The sequence below is a fragment of the Haematobia irritans genome, chromosome 1 (assembly GCF_050003625.1).
Source record: "Haematobia irritans isolate KBUSLIRL chromosome 1, ASM5000362v1, whole genome shotgun sequence".
Lineage (NCBI taxonomy): Eukaryota > Metazoa > Arthropoda > Insecta > Diptera > Muscidae > Haematobia > Haematobia irritans.
Window position 1 is genome coordinate 55,162,777 of NC_134397.1, and position 17,503 is coordinate 55,180,279.

Consider the following 17,503-nt stretch of genomic DNA (forward strand, 5'->3'; position numbering starts at 1 on the left):
TATAGTGAAATACAAAATGCTGTCTGCCACCATAATACAAAAAAAGCGAAGGAATACCCTTTGTTTATTTTGGACTGAAAAACTAAGGAAAAAAGTCAAATTTCTAATTAGACCAGGGTAAATTCTTCCACATGTTAGGTTTAGTTAAATTTTGTCACATTTTTATTTCTATACAAGATTTTGCCAAAATTTTATTTCTATGGAAAATTTTGTCAAAATTTTATTTCTATAGAAATTTTTGTCAAAATTTTATTTCTATAGAAAATTTTGTCAATATTTTTTTTCTGTAGAAAATTTAGTCTACACTTTTGTCAAAATTGTATTATTATAAAAAATTTTGTCACAATTTATTACTATAGAAAAATTTGTCAAGATGTTATTTCTATAGAAATATTGTCAAAATTTTATTTCTATAGAAAATATTGTCAAAATTTTATTTCTATATAAAATTTTGTCAAAATTTTATTTCTATAGGAAATTTTGTAAAAATTTTATTTCTATAGGAAATTTTCTCAAAGTTTTATTTTTGTAGAAAATTTTGTCAAAATTTTATTTCTATAGAAAATTTTGTCAAAATGAAATAACATTTTGACAAAATTTGGTTTAGTTAAATTTTGTCACAATTTTATTTTTATACAAGATTTTGTCAAAATTTTATTTCTATAGAAATTTTTGTCAAAATTTTATTTCTATAGCAAATTTTGTCAAAATTTTATTTCTATAGACAATTATGTCAATTTTTTTTCTGTAGAAAATTTAGTCTAAAATTTTGTCAAAATTGTATTATTATAAAAAATTTTGTCACAATTTATTACTATAGAAAAATTTGTCAAGATGTTATTTCTATAGAAAAATTTGTCAAAATTTTATTTCTATAGAAAATTTTGTCAAAATTTTATTTGTATAGAAAATTTTGTCAAAATTTTATTTCTATAGAAAATTCGTCAAAATTTTATTTCTATACAAAATTTTGTCAAAATTTTATTTATATAGAAAATATTGTCAACATTTTATATCTATAGAAAATTTTGTCAAAATTTTATTTCTATAGAAAATATTGTCAAAATTTTATTTCTATAGAAATTTTTGTCAAAATTTTATTTATATAGAAAATTTTGTCAAAATTTTATTTCTATTTTCTCAAAGTTTTACTTTTGTAGAAAATTGTTTTCAAAATTTTATTTCTAAAGAAAATTTTGTCAAAATGAAATAACATTTTGACAAATTTTGGTTTAGTTAAATTTTGTCACAATTTTATTTCTATACACGATTTTGTCAAAATTTTATTTCTTTAGAAAATTTTGTCAAAATTTTATTTCTATAGAAAATTTTGTCAATATTTTATTTCTATAGAAAATTTTGTCAAAATTTTAATTCTATAGAAAATTTTGTCAAATTTTTTTTCTGTAGAAAATTTTGTCAATATTTTATTTCTATAGGAAATTTTCTCAAAGTTTTATTTTTGTAGAAAATTTTGTAAAAATTTTATTTCTATAGGAAATTTTGTCAAAATTTTATTTTTATAGGAAATTTTGTCAAAATTTTATTTCTATAGGAAATTTTCTCAATGTTTTATTTTTGTAGACAATTTTATCAAAATTTTATTTTTATAGAAAATTTAGTCAAAATTTTATTTTTATAGAAAATTTTGTCAAAATTTTATTTAGCTATCAAATAGCCAGTACATTTATTTTGCATGCAAGAGAATATAAACAATAGATAACATCGTCCAAATGACAATCAAAAATGCCTATGCATTTCATTCTCAATAGTAACAAGTATATACGGTCGTAAGTTTGGCCAGGCCGAATCTTATGTATCCTCAACCATGGACTGCATAGAAACTTGTACTAAAGACTGTCATCCACAATCGAATTACTTAGGTAGGTTGCGGTAACACTTGCCGATGGCAAGGTATCTTAAAATTTCTTAACACCGTGTTCTCAATTGTAAATTAGTCCATACGGGGTATATATTAAAAAAAGGCCGATTAAATGCGTAAATAATTCAGTTTGACAAAATTTTCTATAGAAATAAAATTTTGACAAAAATTTGTATAGTAATAAGATTTAGACAAAATTTTCCATAGTAATAAAATTTTGTTAGATTATTTTTGGGGATCGGCTATATATAACTATACACCGATATGGACCAATTTTGGTATGGTTGCTAGCGGCCATATACTAGCGCAATGTACCAAATTTCACCACGTACCAAATTTCAACCGGGTCGGATGAATTTTGCTCCTCCAATAGCTCCGGAGGTCAAATCTGGGGATCGGTTTAAATGGGGGTTATATATAATTAAGACCGGTATGGACCAATTTTTGCATGGATCGGGTGAATTTTGCTCTTCCAAGGGGCTCCGGAGGTCAAATCTGGGGTTCGGTTTATATGGGGGCTACATATAATTATGGAGCGATATGGACCAATACCGGCACTTACCAAATTTCAAGCGAAGCGGATCAATTTTGCTCGTCCATGAGGCTCCGGAGATCAAATCTGGGGATCGGTTTATATGAGGGCTATATAATTATGGACCGATGTGAACCAAAGTTTGCATGGTTGTTAGATACCATGTACCACATTTCAACCGTATCGAATGAAATTTGCTTCCCTTAGAGGCTCCGCAAGCCAAATCCGGCGACCGGTTTATATGGGGGCTATATATAATTATGAACGGATGTGGACCAATTTTTTCATAGCTGATAGAGAGCATATACTTACACCATATACCAAATTTCAGCCGGATCGGATGAAATTTGCTTCTCTTAGAGGCTCCGCAAGCCAAATCTGGGGATCGGTTTATTTGGGGGCTATATATAATTATGGACCGATTTGGACCAATTTTTGCATGGTTATGAGAGACCATATACTAACACCATGTACCAGATCGGATGAATTTTGTTCCTCCAAGAGGCTCCGCAAGCCAAATCTGGGGTCCGGTTTATATGGGGGCTATACGTAAAATTGGTCCGATATGGCCCATTTGCAATACCATCCGACCTACATCAATAACAACTACTTATGCCAAGTTTCAAGTCGATAGCTTGTTTTGTTCGGAAGTTAGCGTGATTTAAACAGACGGACTGCCGGATATGCTTAGATCGACTCAGAATTTCACCACGACCCAGAATATATATACTTTATGGGGTCTTAGAGCAATATTTCGATGTGTTACAAACGGAATGACAAAGTTAATATACCCTCATCCTATGGTGGAGGGTATAAAAACACGCTGCGTCAGTAGGTGGCAGTCATGAGGAAAATTTCTCTAATATCATGCAGTTTTTGTCGACGCTTCTCTCAAAAATCATACAGTTTGCGTCGGCGTCACCCAGTTCAGTTCTCTGCCGGCTTTATGAAACGTAAGGAAAATAGGACTTAGAACCTACTTTGTAATAACAAATGTTCTTTTATATGAATCTTTTGATTCTATTAATTATTTTGGCAGACAATTTAAAATTATAACTGCCAATGCCTTTATAAACAATTTATCAAAACAGCGCTTCGACAGCAACGTCGGTAATAACAAAGCTACATGCACTGTACGACATCTATACGGGTGACATTTGTTGTTTTTTGTAGAAGAGAAATTTTCGTTCTCTTGTATTTTTATACTCTCTGATATATTTGCCAACGAAAATTCCGTGAGATGCTATTATCGATTGCTACCTTAATAAATATTTTATTTATTTTATTTTATTTATGCTACCTTAATAAATACTTTGCAAAACTGTGTTATTGGCATGCAAACGAAATTTCCGTTAGAGGTGCATACAGGCCGGGCCCATTAGGGAGCAAAGTGTAAACAATCGATAACAGCGTCGAACAGAATTTTCGTTAGCAAATACAGGAATGTATTACCTTTGGACGATAAATGTAAAATCGATAACAACGTATCAAAGACAAAAACTACAATTACAATTTGGAAATGTTTGAAAATTAGTGTTTGGAACTAATGAAAAATCCAAACGAAATGCCAGAAAATTATTTTTTGGAATTTGTCGATAAAAAAGCGGATTTTCTGCCAACTTTTCTAGGGCCCATTCACTGAAAATTCGACGTTGTGGCTCGTTAGTAAGTCTGCTCATGATGAAATGTCAAAGCATACTGAGCATCTTTCTCTTTGACACCATGTCTGAAATCCCACGTGATCTGTCAAATACTAATGCATGAAAATCCTAACCTCAAAAGAATCACCCTTTACAATTACAATTTGGAAATGTTTGAAAATTAGTGTTTGGAACTAATGAAAAATCCAAACGAAATGCCAGAAAATTATTTTTTGGAACTAACACATTTTTTTGCTGAGAGATCATCGCATCTTATATATGATTTTAAAATTATAAAATAGCATTTAGGTTGGCTACTACTTCCACATCTATAATTAAACATTTGCAATTGATACACACATAGCGGGTGAAGCACACCGTTGCATATTTCTGTATCAACCATACTCCCATTGTCATTCAACTCTGTGTAGAGTAAGAAATACTGGTATACTGGTAATATATTTAGTACTTAGCATAGACACAAACCTACAAATACATGATTTCCGATGTCCATAATTCTCGCATGTTTTTTCCATTAACTTTACGTATATATACAAAATGAAAAGGCACGACATCGTTCTTGCTTCGGCAGAACATATACTAAAATTGGAACGATACAGAGAAGATTAGCATGGCCCCTGCGCAAGGATGACACGCAAAATCGTGAAGCGTTCCACATTTTTTTGTGAAATTTTTAGTTTTTTTTATTATTTTCTGAAGACAATATAGGGATGTAATAAAATAAATGGAAATTAAAAGCATTTTTTGTTTGCATTAGTACCATTCGATGGGCTTGTGAGAATGCTGTACATACTATGTAGATAGTAGGGTATTGCAATGATAGCATGAATTTTGGGATAGTTTGATGCTAGTTTTGGAGCAAACGAAAAAATGTTGAATGTTAACAATCATTTGGGAAGCTCTTTTTCTATCCCACCAAAAATTGCAGCAGCAACAACAATAAGTAATGTTAACCATTAGCCAATTACGATACACATCATTACTTAGAATCCAGGTTCGAATCTTGCCGCGACCTTTTTTTTTTTTGTTTTTTTTTTTTTAGTTTTATTAAATATTTTTTTACTTCAATGATTTTTATACTCACCATCATCATAATTTCTAGACTTTGGTTGCAAGTTTTTGCGAAAAAGTCACAGTCGATCACAAGTCCGAAATAGTTCTCACGTGTGACTCAGAACAACAAACCTCATAAAATTTTGACAAAATTTTTTATAGAAATAAAATTTGGCAAAAACTTTCTATAGAAATAAATTTTTGTAAAAATTTTCTATAGAAATAAAATTTTGCAAAAATTTTCTATAGAAATAAAATTTTGCAAAAATTTTCTATAGAAATAAAATTTTGACTAAATTTTCTAAGAAATAATGTGAATGTGAAGCTCTTTTTCTATCCCAGCAAAAATTGCAGCAACAACAACAATAAGTAATGTTAACCATTAGCCAACTACGATACACATCATAACTTGGAATCCAGGTTCGAATCCTGCCGCGACCCTTCTTTCTTTTTTAATTTTTTTTTTTTAGTTTTATTAAATATTTTTTACAAATCCTTCAATGATTGTTATACTCACCATCATCATAATTTCTAGACTTTGGTTGCAAGTTTTTGCGAAAAAGTCACAGTCCGAAATAGTTCTCACGTGTGACTCAGAACAACAAACCTCATAAAATTTTGACATTTTTTATAGTAATTTTTGACAAAAATGTTTATAGAAATAAAATTTTGACAAATTTTTTATAGAAATAAATTTTTGCAAAAATTTTCTATAGAAATAAAATTTTGCAAAAATTTTCTATAGAAATAAAATTTTGAGAAAATTTTCTAAGAAATAAAATTTTGAAAATTTAGAAAATTAGGCACATTTGCCCAAAAAAGTGTTTCTAATAGGACATAAAACAAGAAGAAAAAACAGTTTGTAAAAAGCGAGGGTTTTCGCTTTATTTTTTCCTATTATATCACGATACTATGATTCTAATTTTGGTTGACTTCCAAATTTAATGGCCGTAATAAGAACACCAATATAGCGGTTCTTTTTAAATCCACGCTCTCTTTATTTATTTCGTTGGTGCCTTTCGCACTTACAAAAAACAATTCTTTACGTTGAGATCTATGTGATCTTTTCTGTACTAAAGACTTTGTAGCACTGACATTAATTGGTAGAACCATAGTAGAAAAGAGTAGGAAGATACTTCAGATAACTCTACACTTTCTACATAACATATGATTTTGCAATAATCAAAGAAATAGTACTTAACGTAACATTAACGTAATAGTTAAATGGCTTAACTAAAATACAAAAAGAATTCAAATGAAATTCAAATGATAGAAAAAATAGTTATTTCAAATAATGAATAAATAAATTATAAACTTTTCATTGGCTTGTTAACTGCCGAAACACCGGCCCCGTTGCAGGACTGCAATTCAACTTTGGAGCACTCAAAAGGCAGTTTAGCCAGTTTATGTATCGCTCGTTTATATGTGCCGTCTTTTGTTTTGACTTCGGCGACTCGCACTTTGTTGTCTGAACTGAGTTCGACGTCTACGACTTTGCCAGTTAGCCATTTCTGTGGTGGAAGATTGTCCTCGTGGATTAGGACCACGTCTCCTATCTTGACGTTGTCGGTTGGGCTCGTCCACTTGACTCGAGTCTGGAGCTCTCGAATATAATCCCGTCGCCACGCATCCCAAAAGTGCTCCTTGAGCGAGGAAAGTATTCGAAAGCGCTTCAATGAACTCGTTTTGTTGTTGTATTCTTCTGTTATTGGTAGTGATTTCAGTGCGCAGCCTATTAACAAATGGCCTGGAGTGAGTGCCACTTCGTCGTTTGGGTCTTCGGTAATTGCTACTATTGGCCTCGAATTGAGAACGGCTTCCACGTCGACGAGTAGAGTAGTTAGTTCTTCGTATGTTACTCCGGCGTTGCCCATAGTTCGCAACAGCAAATATTTGGCGGACTTCACCGCCGCCTCCCACAGCCCTCCGAAGTGGGGTGCGCGTGGAGGAATGAAACGGAACTCTATCCCCTTCTCGGCTGTTTTCTGCTGAACTTCCAATTGACCCTTGTGGCTCCACAACCTCGCGGTCCCGACGAAATTTGTCGCGTTGTCGCACCATATCGTCTTCGGAATTCCTCTCCTGCCAATAAACCTGTTTAGAGTACATAAGAAAGTATCAGTTTGCAAATCGGATAATGCTTCTAAATGCACTGCTTTAGACGCAAAACACACGAACACTGCCACGTATGTTTTAACTGGTGGCCTTCCTCTTAATCTTAAAGTTGTCAATATGGGACCACACAAGTCGACACCACACACCCAGAATGGACGACAAGACGTAAGCCTGTCATTTGGCAAATCCCCCATAATCTGAGTGTTAAGGATAGGTTTGAACCTAAAGCAAGTGACACAATTACGCACAGTCTTTCTGGCTAGGTGGCGAGCATTTATTACCCAAATTTTCTCCCTTGAGAGACCAATCAAAACCTTCGGTCCCGCGTGACAATTTGAAATATGCAAATGTCTGAAAAACTCTTTAACAAAATGCGATTCCCTTGTAAGGAGTAATGGAAACTTCTCTTCATATGGCAGCAATGCATTTTTCAATCGACCGCCTACCCTTAATAGTGACAAACATAAACCATTTGTACTGTACCGCTGTATGAATGGATTCAACTTCTGAATACTACTGCGGTTGTTCAATCCAGACTTATCCAATTTGTTAATCTCATCTTTAAACTCCAAAGACTGTAATACCTGGACAATTTTTAGAAATGCGGTATTTAATTCACCCACGCTTAAATGTATATTGTCAACTTTGCATTTCGATCGACAGCACCTAATAAATCTCAAAATATACCCAATAATCCGCAACAATTTTCTATGTGAAGATGTACTTCCAACTATTCTTAAAATCGAATTCTCAAATTTCAATCCAGAGCTTACCAAAGTAGTCGTAGACTTTTTCATTTCCAACTTTAAGTCACTGGAACTTAGCTCAAACCGATTAACTGGCCACTTATCAACACTATGCCTTAAAAAATCTGGCCCAGAAAGCCAGTCTGAATTTTGAAGTTCGGTTACGTCACAACCCCTAGACACTATATCCGCGGGGTTTTGGGCAGATGGGACATACCTCCACTTTGCCTCCTCGCAGTATTCTGATATCTGAGCCACTCTATTACCAACAAAAGTGCTTAACATTGACGGGTGGGTCTTCACCCAATGTAAAACTATCTCCGAGTCGCTCCAGAAAAAAATGTCATCTATTTTGAAAGGTGAGAGGTTCACGTTTGCAACTGACCATAATTTGGCTAGCAAATGAGCCGCACACAACTCCAATCTGGGAAGTGTTTTAATTTTCTTTGATGGTGCCACTCTAGATTTTGCGAGAAATAATCTTGTAGTAACGTCATTACCTTGCCTGGACACTACATAAATACAACAACCGTATGCCTTCATTGAAGCATCAGCGAAACCATGTATTTGGACAGACGCGTTAAGCGTTGTACCTATGAATCTGGGTATACAAATTTGATTAATTTGGGTTAGTACGGTTTTGAAATAGCTCCATTCTGTGTCCAAATGTTGGAGTATAGATTCATCCCAATCAAGATTATTGGTCCAAAGCTGTTGTAATAATATTTTCGCCTTAATTATTATGGGCGAAAGTAATCCCAAAGGATCGAAAAGGCGAGAAGACACAGATAATATATTTCTTTTCGTAGCAGGAAGATTGGAAAAATCATTGTCCAAATGGAAAAAAATAACGTCATCCTGCGGCTTCCAATTTACCCCAAGAGCTCTTGTAAAGGTTGCATCGTGTACATCCAATTGCATTACTGATTCATCACTTCCAAACCCCTTGACATTTGAATGCCATTTTGCTAAAGAGAACCCACAAGCGTTAAGTATTTGAATGACTTCACTACGTATTTGCATCAATGTATCAATATCATTAGCTCCTGAGAGCAAATCATCTACATAGAAGTCAGTAGCAATAATCTTAGAACCAAGGGGATATACTTCATTGAAAAGGTGGCTTATTTCCTTAAGGCATCTGATCGCAAGGAACGGAGCTGGCCCAGTACCGTACGTAACTGTGTTTAATTCATAGGTCTGAATTGGCATATCACAGTTTTCACGCCATAATATTAACTGAAACTTGCGATCGTCCTTATGTACGTTCACCTGTCTATACATCTTAGTAATGTCAGCCGTTAAAGCATACTTATTAACACGAAATTTAGACAGGGTTGTAAATAAATCATTCTGAATAGTTGGCCCAACCATGAGAATGTCATTCAGTGATTTCTGGGATGACGTCTTACATGATGCGTCGAACACTACACGTAATTTTGTCGATGTACTTTGAGCTCTGATAACGCATTGATGGGGTATAAAATAGTGGGGTAGAGAAATATTCTCAGTGTTAGTTTGTGACATATGACCGAGCAACAAGTATTCTTTCATAAAATCGGTATACATTCGTTTCATCTCAACATTTTTGGAGAGTCTTCGCTCTAAAGCTAACAATCGGCGTTTAGCCGTCTCATACGAATGACCAAGTACTTTCGGATCGGTTTTGAATGGTAAGCGTACCTCAAACCGTCCATCATCACTTCGGGTTGCAGTGTTTAAAAAATGCTTCTCACACATTAAATGCTCACTTGTCATAGTCGAACAATTGGGAACCCACTCTAATTCCCAAAATCTTTGAACCCTCTCACTCAATTCTTGCAATAGATTCTCCTCATTTGTCGTAGATACGCAAAAAGACAACGCCATCACTTTGCGTTCGATTCCATACCGACCAGAAACTATCCACCCAAGAAGTGTTTTCTGTAGAATAGGTAACTCAGTTCCTAATTTGATTTGCCCTATGCATAAAAGATCAAAGAAAATCTGAGCACCCACCAAAATATCTATCCTCTGAGGCTTATTGAACTGTGGATCTGCCAGTTCTATGTTCGATGGAATACCTAAATTATCCACACTAATATGATTCCGAGGCTGAGGGCATGTGATCGTCTTCATTACATAAAAGTCTGTTTCTATCTCGAACTCATTAACACATGACTTCATATAGGTCGATACACTATGACGAACACGTTTGTTACCATCCCCTACACCCTGCACACTTAAGGTACTGCTATGTCTTTCCAATTTCAAACGGTGAACTAAATCCTCGGTGACTATATTTATCTGAGAACCTGAATCGAGAAGGCATCGTGCGACATGGTATTGACCACATTTATCCTTCATCTGAACTAATGCAGTAGCCAATATCACCTCCCCCTTAGACTCATAAGCTAACATAGTCGTAGCACTGTTTCCGTACGGCAACCTCTGCTGTGGGTCGTAGCTTTGAACAGCAGTGCGATTCGATGGCACTTGTTCATGTGACCGTTTTGCCGTACCATTATTGGTAGCCGCGCCAGAAGTTTGCGCTTCAGAGCCATAGCCAATATGTGCCGATGACATTTCAGGAATTAGCTCCTCATTGTGCAATATAGCATTGTGTGGTCTTCGACAAATGGCGCAGCGCGTTGCCCGACACTTCCTAACAGAATGACCATATTTTAAACAATTAATACATAAACCCTTGCGTTTAATGTAATCAAACCTTTGCGAAACTTTGAAAGCTAGAAACATTGGGCAAGATCCAATTAAATGATCCATGCCTGAACAAAAATAACATTCATTTGTGTGTACTTGTGTACACGCGAGTGCAAACTGAGGCTTCTTTCCTTTTCCATTTAACTTTTCTCTACCGAACCGGTTTTGTCCATTTTCACCTTTAAATGCCTTCTCTTCATTCAATTCCAAAAACTGGCATCGCCTAATTAGAATGGACGCACAGTCTTTCCACTGTGGTAATTTCCTGTAGTCTAGATTCTCATCCCATTTTGCCTTCGTGTCAGCATCGACCTTTGACAATACTAGATGAATAACAATAGCATTCATGATATCTTTCTCGGAGCCCAAATGAGACAATGAATCCAAAACAGCTGATACAGTGTCTATAGTCTGCCTCAATTCCGGGGCGTTAGGCCTTACTATCTTTTTCAGATTAAATAGCGATGCAATGTGGTCCTGGAATATCAAACATTTGTTGTCATAGCGCTCTGCCAACCTGGCTAATGCACTCTCATAATTATTTTCGTTCACTTGGAATGCTTTTACTGTGCGCAAAGCATCGTCTTGCAAACTAGCAATCAGGTGATTGAACTTCTCTATTTTCGTTAGTGTCGGATCGTCGTGAACTAAATTATTAAAACAAGCTATAAAGTTTCTGTATTCGGAATATTTACCGGTAAACTTTGGAATTTTCAAATGAGGTAGTCGGTTAGCAGGTGGCAGAGGAGCGCTAAAAGTTGTGTCATGACTCATACTTGGACGACAACTACCCATCTGAGTCAACAACAATGTCTTAGTGGTAATGCAAATCTCCTCAAGTTCTGCCCGTCTGTCATCGGGGCTAATTTTCTCGATTTCAGTTTGATATGCCATTAGTTGTTTAATGTATGAATTAAGAATTTCAAGCCTACATTCCAGATCTATAGTGTTTAATGTTTCCCTACGATCTTCTAAAAATTTCTTAATTCGTGTAATATTTCCTTTCGCAGAAGCTCTCTGCTTGTGCAACGTTGACAATAATTCCTCAGTCATAATTATACCTTCTCCCAATATCAAAACAAAATAATAAATAAATTCTCTTTGTGATTATTTTATTTAAGAGAGTAAATAGAATGCAAGAGCAAGAGATTTCAGCTTAAGATTTTGGCACTGGAGAATAAAGAGATCCCAACTGGATATTTGGGTGGTCAACTTCAACTCCACATAAACCAACGACTGGAGGGAAAGTTCGTCACTCTAAAAATTAATATAGTTATTCTATCTCAATTGAAAAACAGATAATGTATGATATGTATGAACGTGTGTGCGTAGCTACGTTGCAACTAAATGTAAGATGACTATTGTGAGTATGATGTTCGATTAAAATGAATCAACAATGTTGTGTGGTTTATCATGTGCAAAAATACTAGTGGTTTAAACTACAGCTTTAAATGATTGGTTGAGGGGTGTGCAAAATTACTGGTGGTTTAAGTCACCGCTTCAAATGATGTGTGTGGGGGGTTAGTTGGTTATGTTTGATGTGGATTGACAACAAGTGTACATTTGTATGTTAGAGGTTCGATGTAAATATGTCGAGCTTGGAATTCAATTTAGATATATAACTGTATCAAGTATATGTATATATGTTTTCCAATCTGTGACAAAGTACACGCGAACCTGATTATGCAACTATGTTAATTTTAACAAACCAATTTGGTGACACTGTAATCGAAATATTTAGAAACTCACGATTCTAAAATACACTATACTTTTACCAATATATCAAGAACGATAGCAGTCTTCTTCCACAAACCAATTTCCATGCACCAACAGCGAAAGCAATCCAAAACACCACTTTGGTCACCAGCAATTACTCTAAAACGCCAAAACTCAAACAATCCAAACTTCTTCACAGCATACGTCCTGTCACGGTCGCCATGTAAAAAGCGAGGGTTTTCGCTTTATTTTTTCCTATTATATCACGATACTATGATTCTAATTTTGGTTGACTTCCAAATTTAATGGCCGTAATAAGAACACCAATATAGCGGTTCTTTTTAAATCCACGCTCTCTTTATTTATTTCGTTGGTGCCTTTCGCACTTACAAAAAACAATTCTTTACGTTGAGATCTATGTGATCTTTTCTGTACTAAAGACTTTGTAGCACTGACATTAATTGGTAGAACCATAGTAGAAAAGAGTAGGAAGATACTTCAGATAACTCTACACTTTCTACATAACATATGATTTTGCAATAATCAAAGAAATAGTACTTAACGTAACATTAACGTAATAGTTAAATGGCTTAACTAAAATACAAAAAGAATTCAAATGAAATTCAAATGATAGAAAAAATAGTTATTTCAAATAATGAATAAATAAATTATAAACTTTTCATTGGCTTGTTAACTGCCGAAACACAGTTTTTCATAATAACCACAATATTGTTCCTATTAGTGAACTATTCCTACTAGTGAACTATCTCTTAAAAATAAGTGCTGCCCGATTCTGCTTACCGACTGATAATGCACGCCACTTAAAGAGAAATCAACCACAGCTCAAAGAAAACTGTTGTCTTAGCCCGGAACCATTCTGTGTTACGAAGACTTTATCGTATTCCTTAACCTCTGAACAAAAAATATCAACCGTGATCAAAACCCACCAATAACATGAAACGCATATTTATATGAATTTTGAAAATAATATCAAATCCTTTGGAATTATTTTCATAAACTTTACTTCGAAGTAAATGGGATATTTTTTGACTAATAGTCTCTCAAGGTAACACGGTTGCCACTCGAGCCAACAATAATTTTCCAAAGTTTTAAGAAAATTTTACCAAAAAAACTACCTATAAAAAAATGTTATTTCGCAATGTTTAATCACATTTTTACGGTTATTATAAACAAATATTTCTTTGGAAAGAATTTTTTTTTTCTATAGAAAATTTGTTACAAATTTATTTCTATAGAAAATTTTGTCAAAATTTTATTTCTATAGAAAATTATGTCAAAACTTTATTTCTATAGAAAATTTTGGCATGATGTTTGTATGAATTTATTTCGGCATAAGCCGGCTATCATAAACCTTTTTTCGGAAGGTTCAAGTGTGGTTCACCATGGGTTTAGTGAACTGCCTGAATTTATTCTCATAATTGGTTGATAGTTTTGCTGCAAGTAGAGGATGCTGATGAGGAATATGGAAATTCCGATTGTGTAATTTCTATACACAATTTTCTCAAAATTTTATTTCTATAGAAAATGTTGTCAAAATTTTATTTCTATAGACAATTTTCTCTAAATTTTTTTCTATAGAAAATTTTTGTCAAAATTTTATTTCTGTAGAAAATTTTGTCAAAATTTTATTTCTATTTATTTTCTCAAATTTTTTTTTCTGTGGAAAATTTTGTTAAAATTTTATTTCTATAGAAAATTTTGTTAAAATTTTATTTCTATAGAAAAATTTGTCAAAATTTTATTTCTATGGAAAATTTTATTAAAATTTTATTTCTATAGAAAATTTCGTTAAAGTTTTATTTCTATAGAAAATTTTGTCAAAATTTTATTTCTACAGAAAATTTTGTTCAAATTTTATTTCTATAGAAAATTTTCTCAAAATTTTATTTCTATAGAAAAATTTTGTTAAAAATTAAATTCTATACAAAATTTTGTTAAAATTTTATTTCATTCGTTTTGTTTTGTTATTGTTGGTTTTGTTCTTTAAGCATTGTTGTTGTTTTTTTATTTCAGCTTAAAACCATGCATTGACTAAACTACAAGTGTAGCTTAACCAACAGAGGAAATAAAAACCAACAACAATGCTTAAAGAACAAAACCAACAATAGCAAAACAAAACGAATGAAAAAAGAGGAAGCACGCTCAAAATAAACCCAGCCAACTGCACTCAAATCGATGATTTGATGGTGGCAAAGGAAAAGAGAAATGTTTGTATGAATTTATTTCGGCATAAGCCGGCTATCATAATCCTTTTTTCGGAAGGTTCAAGTGTGGTTCACCTTGGGTTTATTGAACTGCCTGAATTTATTCTGATAATTGGTTGATAATTTTGCTGCAAGTAGAGGATGCTGATGAGGAATGTGGTAATTCCGAAACGTGAAAATTTTGTTCAAATTTTATTTCTATAGAAAAATTTGTCAAAAGTTTATTTCTGTAGAAAATTTTATCAAAATTTTATTTCTAATGAAAATTTTGTCAAAATTTCATTTCTATAGAAAATTTTGTCAAAATTTTATTTTTATACAAAAATTTTATCAAAATTTTATTTCTATAGAAAATTTTCTCAAAATTTTATTTCAATAGAAATTTTTTTAAATTTCGCAAAATTTTATTTCCATAGCAAATTCTTTTTCCAATTTTTTTTTCTGTAGAAAATTTCGTCAAAATTTTATTTCTATAGAAAATTTTGTCAAATTTTCATTTCTATAAAAAATTTTGTCAAAATTTAGAAAATTTTGTCAAGATTTAATTCTATACAAAATTTTTATCAAAATTTTATTTTTATAGAAAATTTTGTCAAAACTTTATTTCTATAGAAAATTTTGTCAAAATCTTATTTCAATAGAAAATTTTGTCAAAATTTTATTTCTATAGACAATTTTCTCAAAATTTTATTTCTATATAAAATTTTTGTCAAAATTTATTTCTGTAGAAAATTTTGCCAAAATTTTATTTCTATAGAAAATTTTGTCAAATTTCCATTTCTATAGAAAATTCTGTTAAAATTTTATTTCAATAGAAAATTTTGTCAAAATTTTATTTCTATAGAATATTTTGTCAAAATTTTATTTCTAGAAAAAATTTTGTCAAAATTTGGAAAATTTTCTCAAAATTTTATTTCTATAGAAAATTTTCTCAAAATTGTATTACTATACACAATTTTCTCAAAATTTTATTTCTATAGAAAATGTTGTCAAAATTTTATTTCTATAGACAATTTTCTCAAAATTTTATTTCCATAGACAATTTTCTCAACATTTTATTTCTATAGAAAAGTTTTGTCAAAATTTTATTTCTGTAGACAATTTTGTCAAAATTTTATTTCTTTAGACAATTTTGTCAAAATTTTATTTCTATAGAAAATGTTGTCAAAATTTTATTTCTATAGAAAATTTTGTCAAAATTTTATTTCTATAGAAAATTTTGTTAAAATTTTATTTCTATAGAAAAATTTGTCAAAATTTGATTTCTGTAGAAAATTTTATTTCAATGTTGTCAAAATTTTATTTCTAACACAATTTTCTCAAAATTTTATTTCTATAGAAAATGGTATCAAAATGCTATTTCTATAGACAATTTTCTCCAAATTTTATTTCTATAGAAAATTTTGTTAAACTTTTATTTTTATAGAAAATTTTGTCCAAATTTTATTTCTGTAGAAAATTTTGTCAAAATTTCATTTCTATAAAAAATTTAGTTAAAATTTTATTTCTATAGAAAATTTTCTCAAAATTTTATTTCTATAGAAAATTTTGTCAAAATTTTATTTCTATAGAAAATTTTCTCAAAATTTTATTTCTATAGAAAGTTTTGTTAAAATTTTATTTCTATAGAAAATTTTCTGAAAATTTTATTTCTATAGAAAATTTTGTTAAAATTTTATTTCTATTGAAAATTTTGTCAAAATTTTATTTCTATAGAAAATTTTGTTAAAATTTTATTTCTATAGAAAATTTACTCAAAATTTTATTTCTATAGAAAATTTTTTCAAAATTTTATTTCTATAGAAAATTTTGTCAAAATGTTATTTCTATAGAAAATTTTGTTAAAATTTTATTTTATTCGTTTTGTTTTGTTATTGTTGTTTTTTTTTCTTTAAGCATTGTTGTTGTTTTTTTATTTCAGCTTAAAACCATGCATTGACTAAACTACAAGTGTAGCTTAACCAACAGAGGAAATAAAAAAACAACAACAATGCTTAAAGAACAAAACCAACAATAGCAAAACAAAACGAATGAAAAAAGAGGAAGCATGCTCAAAATAAACCCAGCCAACTGCACTCAAATCGATGATTTGATGGTGGCAAAGGAACAGAGAAATGTTTGTATGAATTTATTTCGGCATAAGCCGGCTATCATAAAGCTTTTTTCGGAAGGTTCAAGTGTGGTTCACCTTGGGTTTATTGAACTGCCTGAATTTATTCTGATAATTGGTTGATAATTTTGCTGCAAGTAGAGGATGCTGATGAGGAATGTGGTAATTCCGAAACGTGAAAATTTTGTTAAAATTTCATTTCTATAGAAAAATTTGTCAAAATTTTATTTCTGTAGAAAATTTTGTCACAATTTTATTTCTAATGAAAATTTTGTCAAAATTTCATTTCTATAGAAAATTTTTTCAAAATTTTATTTCTATACAAAATTTTTATCAAAATTTTATTTCTATAGAAAATTTTCTCAAAATTTTATTTCTATAGAAAATTTTGTCAAAATTTTATTTCGATAGAAAGTTTTGTTAAAATTTTATTTCTATAGAAAATTTTCTGATTATTAATTTTGTTCGGCTTGAGGTCATAGAAACAATCGATTATTGATTTGTTTTAATATTTATTTCCAATATTTCGGTTAGTGCCACTAACCATCTTCTGGGATTTTGTATTTGAGTTCTTGTGCTGCTGTTTGTTTCGCAATTCACCGTACATAAATTTTCTGAAAATTTTATTTCTATAGAAAATTTTGTTAAAATTTTATTTCTATAGAAAATTTTCTCAAAATTGTATTTCTATAGAAAATTTTGTCAGATTTTCATTTCTATAGAAAATTTCGTCAAAATTTCATTTCTATAGAAAATTTTGTTA

The 17,503-nt window shown here is 31.4% G+C and overlaps 1 protein-coding gene and 1 non-coding gene across 2 annotated transcripts; one reads left to right on the forward strand and one right to left on the reverse strand.

The window, feature by feature from the left end:
• Positions 1-4,630: 4,630 nt before the first annotated feature.
• LOC142222838 (U6 spliceosomal RNA) lies at positions 4,631-4,737 on the forward strand. The gene has a single exon (XR_012718435.1). It is a non-coding gene; the product is annotated as a U6 spliceosomal RNA (small nuclear RNA).
• A 1,588-nt stretch (positions 4,738-6,325) lies between these two features.
• LOC142225150 (uncharacterized) lies at positions 6,326-13,099 on the reverse strand. The gene is made up of 5 exons (XM_075294928.1): positions 12,465-13,099; positions 8,017-11,946; positions 7,690-7,818; positions 6,587-7,222; positions 6,326-6,361 (listed from the first exon to the last, which is right to left on the reverse strand). The coding sequence occupies exons 2-5, from the start codon at positions 11,740-11,742 to the stop codon at positions 6,326-6,328; spliced, it is 4,527 nt and encodes a 1,508-aa protein (XP_075151043.1). The 5' UTR covers positions 11,743-11,946; positions 12,465-13,099.
• Between the last annotated feature and the right edge of the window lie 4,404 nt (positions 13,100-17,503).